The 11,987-nt window shown below is 47.0% G+C and overlaps 1 protein-coding gene across 1 annotated transcript in view; it reads right to left on the bottom strand.

Annotated features, from left to right (window-relative positions):
- Nucleotides 1-1,366: 1,366 nt before the first annotated feature.
- The window catches only part of CFAP210 (cilia and flagella associated protein 210), a 29,780-nt gene continuing 19,159 nt past the window's right edge, over nucleotides 1,367-11,987 (bottom strand). Inside the window, exons 8-9 of the mRNA XM_068245568.1 lie at nucleotides 6,986-7,150; nucleotides 1,367-1,796 (exon numbers count right to left, since the gene is read on the bottom strand). Of these exons, the coding sequence (XP_068101669.1) occupies nucleotides 1,434-1,796; nucleotides 6,986-7,150 (528 nt within the window). The 3' untranslated portion in view covers nucleotides 1,367-1,433. The remainder of the gene's footprint in view (nucleotides 1,797-6,985; nucleotides 7,151-11,987) is intronic.

Raw genomic sequence — 11,987 nt, 5'->3', positions numbered from 1 at the left:
CTAGCATGTAAATTGTATACAGCATGGAACGTAGTCGTCAGAATCAATAGGAAGTGGATTTGATAGCTTGATTCCAAACTATTTACAATTCGCATGCAAAGAATAGTTATTTGCATCTCTGAACATCTGCACTGAAGGGTATTTGATAGTCCGTACCTGACTCAGAGGCCTCCTGAAAATGTCCAGTTCTGCCTCTGCTCTTTCTGAACTCCTTCAAAGCATAATTTGCACGTTTTGAGCTATCACAATGCCTGGCCATCAGTCTCCCATGGAATTGGCTTTTCACCTGACTGCCGTGCTGCAGATGTTTTGTGGGTGGTGGTTTAGGTGTTTCACTTCCTAAGGTCTCTTTTCCATGGATGGCTGAACTGCTCGTTTGTCAAGCATTTCAGGCGCCAAGATGACGGCTACAAGTGACAATTGATTTCTTGTTTAAAAAAAAAAAAAGGCATTTGGCCGCAATTACATATAGCTGAATGGCAGCGTTTGGTAAAACCGCACGTGTCATGTTTGACGCGCAGCGCATTACCCGGCGGCTCATGCCGTTTCTGGGCATGGCAACCACTGGCCGGGAGGAGCAGACAGGTGGTGAATTCAACGCCTTATGCAGTTTGTGGAAAAGAGGCCTTAAGTGTTAAGTTTCCTAAGCCATGGTTCATATTGGACGAAAAATGGTCCGTTTAGTGGTTCGGAAAGTTATGGACCCTAATGGAGGTGAAGGGATCTTATGTTAATCAATAGGATCCATTCACATTGCTCCATTCGAATGGATTCTTTCAGGCTGTTCCACTAAGCGTACAGCCAGTTTGGGTCTATAATAACGTTTCCAGATCGACGGATGTGCCACGCTGACCGCGAAGAACAAAGGATCACGGACGGGAAACTGATGCCTAAAAAAAACCAGATCCATTTGTTGGATCAGTTTTTACACGGATCAGTTTTCCATCCGTGCCAGAGTGAAACGGGGTTAAAGGATACCTGAGGTGACATGATGAGATAGACATGTGTATGTACAGTGCCTAGCACACAAATAACTAGGCTGTGTTCCTTTTTTCTTTCTCTGTCTGAATGAGTTAAATATCAGGTATGTAAGTGGCTGACTCAGTCCTGACTCAGATAGGAAGTGACCCTCACTGATAAGAAATTCCAACTATAATACACTTTCCTAGCAGAAAATGGCTTCTGAGAGCAGGAAAGAGATAAAAAGGGTCAATGTTCTTAGATTTGAGCTCAGGCATACTTCAATGAATGTGTCATTGAGCAAAAACAATAAAACAGTTACAACTTAAAAAGTAGATTTAAACCTAAAATAAAACTGTGGAATATCTTCAAAAGTCATTTTTTAGGAGTAGGAAGATAACTACAATTGTTTATTTCATTAGTTTATTTTCGCCTCGGGTATCCTTTAAATGATGATGATAAATAATGTAGTATCAGTATGTAAAGCCAAGTTTCTTCTTGGCCTGTTGGATATTCTCAGCATCATGGATCCCCTTAATTTCCTGTGTGGTGTGATTCTGGTAAGCTGGTAGCTGCACTCCGCTGGTGTCCTGCACAAGGTAACTAGGTCGAATGCCTCCCCTCCCAGAATAAACAGGACCATGCCCCCCACCAGTGCCAGACTCTGCTGCCTTCTTCAGTGGGTACGGGTTACTTCCAGCTTTGGTGGCAGAATCGATCACCTGTCTGGCATATTTTTGGAAAACCTCTTCCTCTTTCATGAGATGGGCTTCATTCTGTTTAGCATAAGCCAAATCTTCTTCTACATCTGCCTGTGCCATGACCTTCTTCTCAGCCTGAAGTTAACAAATAACATGAAGTAAACGTTATGCAAAAGTAATACAGAACAGTTAGGGTCATACACTGATCATTCCGAACATTATTACCACTTGGCTTATACTACTTGTGCTGCCAAAACAGCTGTGACACCATCAAGGCAGGATATGTAAAGGATTACATATTATTAAGCAATCTTGCCGGTAAAGCCAGCAGTTCAGTAATCTGGAGTGCCGAAGTTTAAGGCTCGGTTTTCGCTGGTGCAGAAACTTGCCTGTTTAGTACGTTTTCTGCACCTCTGCTAAACACATGCAACGAATGCTAAAGTGGACATTACAAATAGAATCTGTTTCCACTTGTAAAAAAACTAAAAAAAAATTTTCTGTTTGTTGTGTTGTGGCAAACGGAATGCAAGGTCTGACTCTGACACAATTTTCAGGAGCTTAACGCAAAATTCTGGGATGCATGCCATGGACACAAAGCCTATGAGAACAAAGATCGGCTATTCTCACTAGGTTGGGTACTGCGTTCGATTCAGTTGCTGTTTTGCTGCTGCCAACTCCTCAGCTTGGTCCCGGTAAACAGATCGGATCTATGCAAAAGCATGGAGATCTCCATTGGATTGCAAAAGACCAATGGGAATCCTCAGCCATATGGAGGATTCTCACTGGTTCCTGGTTGGCCACTGAAAATCCTGCCTGTCTCTAGGTAGAATTGATCTATTGTAATCCAATGGGGAGCCCCATGCTCCTGCTAGCCTCTGGTCTGTAAGCTTCGGGGCTCTGCGGAGGAGTGTGCAGTGACGCAACTGGAGGACATGTGAGTATTGATGATCGATACATCAATAAAGAGCTAACGAAGCAATGGGAGGAGGGCAGGCCCGTATCTCATAATAAAAAAAAAAAAAAGTGCAGTTGGGGGGGGGGAGTGGTGGAGAGCACACAAACATGGAGGGGAACTTGCCACCCCCCCTCCAGCAGAATGGCAGCGGCCGGCCAGGTATTTACTATTTCCTGACGTGGAGGGAAACGCTGCATGCCACGGTCTAATCAGTGACGTCACTAAACCAGGCAGCAGCATGCAGAATTTCCCTCGCGTGGCTGGAAGAGGTATGCTGTTCACCGGCCTCTGCCTCTGGACTCTGGTTGCACTGACTGGAGGGGGAAGCGAGGAAGGGGGAGCGGGAGACCCAGGTGAGGGGGGGGGGGGGAGACGTCCTCCTTTTCCCACTGCTGTGTGTGCCCGCTCCCCCTTCCAGGCTACTGGGGACACCTAGAACTACTACCTAAACTGGGGACACCTATAGACCTACTACCTAAACTGGGGACACCTATAGACCTACTACCTAAACTGGGGACACTTAGAACTACGCTCAATCACAAGAAAATGTATGCGTGCTCTACACCAAGCTTAACCCTTTCAAGTCTAGCTGTGCAAATCTGGCTAAAATGGCTTACCATGAGACATGCTCACGCAGAAATGCATCTGCTTTCGCATGCCAAACTTTGCAAGGTCAAAAACCAATACCGCGAAGCGGTTGCCCTGCGGGAATTAGTTCATGCTATACAGCACTATCCAGGAGCGCCTCGGGGAGGCTTCCCATTGCCCCCATACAACCGGGGGGGCTGCGGGGCCCCAGGCTCTCTCACTGCCTAAGGACCACAGCAACACCCCGGAGGTGGAGGCTGGGTAGCGCAGACGACCCCCCCCCCAAGCGTGGCTGGCGCCGGGGGGGGGCCATCCGCACCCATCTCCCAAAAATTTAAAAACAGGCACTTACCTGAACGTCCATAGCGTTCTGCTGCTGCGCATCGACTCGGGGCACTGCATGGGAAAGGAGTGACGCATGGGTCACCCCGAGCTGTGGGGCTCAGGGCTAGCTCACACACATCACTCCAGAAGGGGGGGGGGAGGACAGGCACAGACAGCCCACTCATAGAGCAAACCATCCACCACCTGCCTCCAAAGGACAGAATGCAAATATGCTCAATCACAAGAAAATGTATGCGTGCTCTACACCAAGCTTAACCCTTTCAAGTCTAGCTGTGCAAATCTGGCTAAAATGGCTTACCATGAGACATGGTCACGCAGAAATGCATCTGCTTTTGCATGCCAAACTTTGCAGGGTCAAAAACCAATACCGCGAAGCGGTTGCCCTGCGGGAATTAGCTCATGCTATACAGCACTATCCAGGAGCGCCTCGGGGAGGCTTCCCATTGCCCCCATACAACCGGGGGGGGGCTGCGGGGCCCCAGGCTCTCTCACTGCCTAGGGACCACAGCAACACCCCGGAGGTGGAGGCTGGGTAGCCCCACAGCTCGGGGTGACCCATGCGTCACTCCTTTCCCATGCAGTGCCCCGAGTCGATGCGCAGCAGCAGAACGCAATGGACGTTCAGGTAAGTGCCTGTTTTTAAATTTTTGGGAGATGGGTGCGGATGGCCCCTCATCCCCGGCGCCGGCCACGCTTGGGGGGGGGTCGTCTGCACTACCCAGCCTCCACCTCCGGGGTGTTGCTGTGGTCCCTAGGCAGTGAGAGAGCCTGGGGCCCCGCAGCCCCCCCGGTTGTATGGGGGCAATGGGAAGCCTCCCCGAGGCGCTAATGGATAGTGCTGTATAGCATGAACTAATTCCCGCAGGGCAACCGCTTTGCGGTATTGGTTTTTGACCCTGCAAAGTTTGGCATGCGAAAGCAGATGCATTTCTGCGTGAGCATGTCTCATGGTAAGCCATTTTAGCCAGATTTGCACAGCTAGGCTTGAAAGGGTTAAGCTTGGTGTAGAGCACGCATACATTTTCTTGTGATTGAGCATATTTGCATTCTGCCCTTTGGAGGCAGGTGGTGGATGGTTTGCTCTATGAGTGGGCTGTCTGTGCCTGTCCTCCCCCCCCCCCCCCTTCTGGAGTGATGTGTGTGAGCCAGCCCTGAGCCCCACAGCTCGGGGTGACCCATGCGTCACTCCTTTCCCATGCAGTGCCCCGAGTCGATGCGCAGCAGCAGAACGCAATGGACGTTCAGGTAAGTGCCTGTTTTTAAGTTTTTGGGAGATGGCTGCGGATGGCCCCCCCCCCCCCGGCGCCGGCCACGCTTGGGGGGGTCGTCTGCGCTACCCAGCCTCCACCTCCGGGGTGTTGCTGTGGTCCTTAGGCAGTGAGAGAGCCTGGGGCCCCGCAGCCCCCCCGGTTGTATGGGGGCAATGGGAAGCCTCCCCGAGGCGCTCCTGGATAGTGCTGTATAGCATGAACTAATTCCCGCAGGGCAACCGCTTCGCGGTATTGGTTTTTGACCCTGCAAAGTTTGGCATGCGAAAGCAGATGCATTTCTGCGTGAGCATGTCTCATGGTAAGCCATTTTAGCCAGATTTGCACAGCTAGGCTTGAAAGGGTTAATCTTGGTGTAGAGCACGCATACATTTTCTTGTGATTGAGCACACTTAGAACTACTACCTAAACTGGGGACACCTATTATTTTGTGGTGTTATGCTGCCCACCGTGCGATTATTTTCTTCTGAAATGCTGCCCACATTGCGATTATTTTCTGGCAAAATGCTGCCCACTTTACGATTAATCTCTGGTGAAATGCTGCACATGTGATTATTTTATGGTGAAACATTGCTGCATTACGATTATTTTATGGTGAAATGCTGCACCATTACAATTATTTTATAGTGAAACGTTCCCCCATTACGATTATTTGGCACCTATTGGGGGGGCATCCAAATTTTCGCAATTTTTTTTTTGCAATTCACCACTGTGCGAGTATAGTTAGAGGAGTGTTCGGTAGCAGGCGATAATGGAGCGATATGGATGCCAAAACCGAGTGATAAACGGTCGATAGTTATGCGGTGTTAGCAGGGTCGGACTGGGCCACAGTAGTACATTTTTTTCCCTCGGTGCCCCCCCCCCCACCACCACCTCCTTGTCTGACAGAGCTCCAATTGCTACCTGCAGCACAAAAATGATCTTCTCAGTGCTGTAATCACTCATGCTGAGAGCAGTGGCGTAGCTAATGAGCTGTAGGCCTCGATACAAATTTTACAATGGGGCCCCCAAGCACTCTATACACAACAATTGATACAACGCACCAAAACCTGCCAATGGCAACTAGTGTCAGAGGTGCAAGAAGGGGATGGGAAATAGCTTGTTAATGATTACCACTGTTCAAAGTATCTATAGAAGTGATTATTATGAGCACAGGACCAATAGAGGTAATACTGTAGTTGAGGGAGGGCCCTTCGGGGCCCTTTTAGCCCAAGGGCCCCAATGAGGTCGCAACCTCTGCAAAGTAGGACATTCCTTTATATTGAAGGAGGGGACTCTATGCAAAGTTTTGCTGGGCAGCAGTGTCTCTGAATTACAATGCTGCTAAGATCATGTACATTTGGCCCTGTCCATAATACATCATGACTACGCCCACCTTCCGGTGCATGGTCATACCCTTTTTTCACCGTAATCATGGGATGTGTGGGCCCCAGGTTGAAATTTCTTTGGTGGGCCCCCAGTGTCCCAGTCCGACCGTGGGTGTTAGTGATTTGCATGCGATACTTTGCCTCTCTGGATGCTGGAAGTAAAGGATTGTGGGTAGGAGGAGGAGGTTATTACCAGCCCGTGACTGCAGAGGGTTTCCCTCCCTGTTTTTTGACCTTCTACTTCCATTACAAATCCCTCCCTCCATTCTGCATATTAAGCAATATTAAGCATTTACAATATTAAGTGGATGGGTGAAACAGAGGAGGTATATGGATACATTTTCGCACTCCCTCCCATTGAAAAATGTATCCAAATTCCTCCTTCGTTTCACCCTTCCACTTATTATTGTAAATACTTAATATGCTTAATATTGTAAATGGGCTGCCCTCTGGTGCCTGAAATATGTACAGCATAAGCTGTTACTGTGTGCTGCTAGTAAACTAGCTGCAGAGTGAACTGCAGCAGCTGTGCTAAAAAACAGATATCTCCAGGTACATTTAGGTGATAAATAGATCTAAAATAACGAAGGTCACACACCCTTTTTTCCCTGGTGAATTGTGATTTTGAGAAAAAATAACGAATCACTACCGACTATTTATCTCACGAATTTCGACCTGTTGGTATTTCAGCCTATATTTCTGGAGAATTGCTATTTTGAGTTATCACATGAGGTAAATTACCGAACATGTGATAAATAGTTTGGTAACCTCTGGTGAATTGACGCCAATGTGGGGACTTACCATCTGTTGGATCTGTACTGTTTGCACTCTCTTAGATTCTTCCTCTGCTTGTCTCATTTTCTCTTGCTGTTGTGCAATAAAGTAGCTATCTGCCTCCTTTATTTCATAAAGAGCTTGTAATGCCTTTAATTTCTCTTCTTTTTCTTCTCCTTCCTTTTTTCTCCTCTATTATAAAACAACACATTGAGGTAAATGCCAGAGATCACGATCAATGTACTATTTTACTTCCTACAGCAGGTTACAGTTTTCCACTTAGAAATGTAGGAGTGGTTTGCAATTACATTAAAGTGTACTCGAGCCTAAGCTCAGGTACACAAAATCAGATACTTACATAAAGAAAGGAAAGTCTCAGGATCCTATTCCGGCTTTCCTCGCTATTGCTTGGTCCCCCATTGCTGAGTGCACAGCGCCTCTTTCTAGTTCAAGAGTTCAAGTGCACGCAATAGCCGACCTAATGTGATTGGCGACTGCATTGTCGCTAATCTTTCCAGATGTGAAGGGGGGCTACGCTCTGCCACGAGGGGGAGGGGGCTTATTAGAACCAAGGAAAGCCACACTGGAATCCTGAGGCTTCCCTCTCTAAATGGTAAGTGCAGATTTTAACACATATTTCCTCTCCTTGCACAAAGTTTCTTTGGCTTGCTACATTTATAAGTAGAGATGGTCAATACAATCCCACCTTATATGGTAATTGTTACAGTGGGTTGCAAAAGTATTCGGCCTCCTTGAAGTTTTCCACATTTTGTCACATTACTGCCACAAACATGCATCAATTTTATTGGAATTCCACGTGAAAGACCAATACAAAGTGCTGTACACATGAGAAGTGGAATGAAAATCATACATGATTCCAAACATTTTCTACAAATAAATAACTGCAAAGTGGGGTGTGCATAATTATTTGGCCCCCTGAGTCAATACTTTGTAGAACCACCTTTTGCTGCAATTACAGCTGCCAGTCTTTTAGGGTATGTCTCTACCAGCTTTGCACATCTAGAGACTGAAATCCGTGCCCATTCTTCTTTGCAAAACAGCTCCAGCTCAGTCAAATTAGATGGACAGCGTTTGTGAACAGCAGTTTTCAGATCTTGCCACAGATTTTCGATTGGATTTAGATCTGGACTTTGACTGGGCCATTCTAACACATAGATATGTTTTGTTTTAAACCATTCCATTGTTGCCCTGGCTTTATGTGTAAGGTCATTGTCCTCCTGGAAGGTGAACCTCCACCCCAGTCTCAAGTCTTTTGCAGTCTCCAAGAGGTTTTCTTCCAAGTTTGCCCTGTATTTGGCTCCATCCATCTTCCCATTAACTCTGACCAGCTTCCCTGTCCCTGCTGAAGAGATGCACCCCCCGAGAATGATGCTGCCACCACCATATTTGACAGTGGGGATTGTGTGTTCAGAGTGATGTGCAGTGTTAGTTTTCCGCCACACATAGCGGTTTGCATTTTGGCCAAAAAGTTCCATTTTGGTCTCATCTGACCAGAGCACCTTGTTTCACATGGTTGCTGTGTCCCCCACATGGCTTGTGGCAAACTGAAAACGGGACTTCTGATGCTTTCTGTTAACCACCCTGGCGTTCTGATTAAATCGCCAGGGTGGCTGCGGGAGGGTTTTTTTTAAATTAAAAAAACTATTTCATGCAGCCAACTGAAAGTTGGCTGCATGAAAGCCCACTAGAGGGTTTTAAATTAAAAAAAAAACTATTTCATGCAGCCAACTGAAAGTTGGCTGCATGAAAGCCCACTAGAGGGCGCTCCGGAGGCGTTCTTCCGATCGCCTCCGGCGCCCAGAATAAACAAGGAAGGCCGCAATGAGCGGCCTTCCTTGTTTTGCTTACATCGTCGCCATAGCGACGAGCGGAGTGACGTCATCCGACGTCCTGACGTCAGCCGCCTCCGATCCAGCCCTTAGCGCTGGCCGGAACTTTTTGTTCCGGGTACGCTGGGCTCAGGCGGCTGGGGGGACCCTCTTTCGCGGCTGCTCGCGGCGGATCGCCGCAGAGCGGCGGCGATCAGGCAGCACACGCGGCTGGCAAAGTGCCGGCTGCGTGTGCTGCTTTTTATTTGACGAAAATCGGCCCAGCAGGGCCTGAGCGGCAGCCTCTGGCGGTGTTGGACGAGCTGAGCTCGTCCAGACCGCTCAGCAGGTTAACAATGCCTTTCTTCTTGCCACTCTTCCATAAAGGCCAACTTTGTACAGTGCATGACTAATAGTTGTCCTATGGACAGAGTCTCCCACCTGAGCTGTAGATCTCTGAAGCTCGTCCAGAGTCACCATGGGCCTCTTGACTGCATTTCTGATCATCGCTCTCCTTGTTCGGCCTGTGAGTTTAGGTGGATGGCCTTGTCTTGGTAGGTTTACAGTTGTGCCATACTCCTTCCATTTCTGAATGATCGCTTGAACAGTGCTCCGTGAGATGTTCAAGGCTTTGGAAATCTTTTTTTGTAGCCTAAGCCTGCTTTAAATTTCTCAATAACTTGATCCCTGACCTGTCTTGTGTGTTCTTTGGACTTCACAGCGTTGTTGCTCCCAATTTTCTCTTAGACAACCTCTGAGGCCCTCACAGAACAGCTGTATTTGTACTGACAGTAGATTACACACAGGTGCACTCTATTTAGTCATTAGCACTCATCAGGCAATGTGACTGACTGCACTCAGATCAAAGGGGGCCAAATAATTATGCACACACAACTTTGCAGTTATTTATTTGTAAAAAAAATGTTTGGAATCATGTATAATTTTCGTTCCACTTCTCATGTGTACACCACTTTGTGTTGGTCTCTTATGTGGAATTCCAATAAAATTGATTCATGTTTGTGGCAGTAATATGACAAAATGTGGAAAACTTCAAGGGGGCCGAATACTTTTGCAACCCACTGTATATACAAGAGGTAGCGCTCACGGCTAAATTCCACAATATCCCTCTAAAACCCCACATACACATAAAACCGTAATGTAATATGGTATGTCCAACACTCTCAATGTGAGCACGCCTATTGAGATTTAGAGTACACAACGTCCACTCAGTTCAGATAGTCAAATCCTTAGACCACATATAGGAAGTCAGATGTTCTCCTGTTCTGAATGTATACACGCCCCACTGCTTTGAATTTCGACAGGCAAGCCACCACCACACCCTAGGTGAGCCACTCACCGCATGTACTGACCCAGCTGGGTCTATGAGTGCCTTGGGGGTTTTGAGTCCACCTCAGGCTCTCTTTAAAAAGATAGTAATTATTTTTTTAATCCTGCTAGATTTGTGCTGGACAAATGATTGTGCTGTATGCGGTGTGTATGTGATTTATTTGGCTGAGAGGTTCTTTCCTGCAGGCCTGTGTAAGCCAGGTTCTGCTTGATTTCTAAACACTATTTCACCCTTCATGAAATGTTCAAATTTCTTTTTTTTCTTGGCTTTCTTGGTTGGCTGCAGGTGGTGTCCCGGAGTGGTGAGAGTGGTTGGGTGACTGCTTGCATGGCTCGCATTTCTTCTCTCCCGCCCTCGGGCTTAGGGCAACTTTCAGGTACGGTAAGCTACCTCCCAAGCCACATTGATAACTTATTCCTAAACTTTGGTTAAGAAGAACATCACTAAATATAACTTAGTGAAAAAAATTGCTTATTTTTACAATATTCATTTATAGATTATTTAGTCAATGCTTGTTCATTGTAAAATCTTACCTCACCAAGATTTATATTTTTACATTTATCAGAGATGTCTGCATCTTTACTGCTGGCAAAGTGAATCACTGGGGGTGTTTTTGCCTCTCAAGTGAGCAGGAAGATCACCTGATCTCTGAGTGCTGTGGGGCAGGAGGCTGTATGATATCATAGCCTAGGATAAATATCACTGTGAGGGCATGGTTACATACCAATATATAACTATAAGAAGCAATTCTGATGCTGAAACCAGGATAATTAAGGTAAAGATAGTGTATTGTACTATTAACCCCCTTGCCATTCCAATTCTGTCGGCAAGAGGGCACTTTTTTTTTTTAAATTCATGTAGCTAGCCTAGCGCTAGCTACATGATAGCCGCTGACAAGCGGCATCCTCCTACCTACTTCGATCGCCGCCGGCGATCTTTGCAAGGAGGAAATCCCGTTCAGAATGTCGGGACGTCAGAGGGAATCCCGATCCACCCCTCAGCGCTACCTGGCACTGATTGGCTAGGCTGCGCAAGGGGTCTGGAGGGGGGGGGCGCGGCGGGTAGCGGCGAATCGGTGGCGATCAGGATATGCACGCAGCTAGCAAAGTGCTAGCTGCGTGCAATAAAAAAAATTGTGAAAATCGGCCCAGCGGGGCCTGAGAAATCTTCCTGCGCAGGTTACCCCGAGCCGAGCTCGGCATAAGCGGCAAGGAGGTTAAGGGCACCGCCTTTGACATGGGAAACCATGGTTCAAATCCTGGCCTGGGATCAGTACCTATTCAGTAAGGAGTTCAAGGCAAGACTCCCTAACACTACAGGGTGGCCTCCTGAGCGCGCCCCTAGTGGTTGCAGCTCTTGAGCACTTTGAGTCCAACAGGAAAATATAACAAATGTTTGGATTATTATTAAAGATGTGTATCTGAAAAATGTATTACACTCTACTATATGTCATTACAGTTCCTCTTTTGTTAAATTTCTCTCCTGAGATAGAGGTTAGGCTAGGGACATAAGAGAGGTTAGTATAGGGACATAATGGCAATTTAACAAATTGTAGTGAAAATAACGTAATTAATAAAATGGCTTATATTTTAGAATAATTTATTTTCTCATCCTGATTTATATTCTCACAGGTGGCAACCTCTTTAGTCCTGCCAGGTGATCTCTGCGGAATGTTCCTTTTTCAGAGTTCTATGCACAGAGAGGGAGATGCTGTTTGCTTGACAGTTGGAAACCGTCGTTATTTTCCACAATGCAACGAGGTTCCCAGACAGAAAACTGACAAGGCCCTGACATCACACTGTGGGAGGGGTTTCACCACAATATCAGCCACAGACCCCCCCCCCTCCCCCCC

Source organism: Hyperolius riggenbachi, chromosome 7 (assembly GCF_040937935.1).
Source record: "Hyperolius riggenbachi isolate aHypRig1 chromosome 7, aHypRig1.pri, whole genome shotgun sequence".
NCBI classification, from domain to species: domain Eukaryota; kingdom Metazoa; phylum Chordata; class Amphibia; order Anura; family Hyperoliidae; genus Hyperolius; species Hyperolius riggenbachi.
Note: the sequence above shows the minus strand (reverse complement) of the source record. Positions and strands in the feature narration are given on the sequence as shown.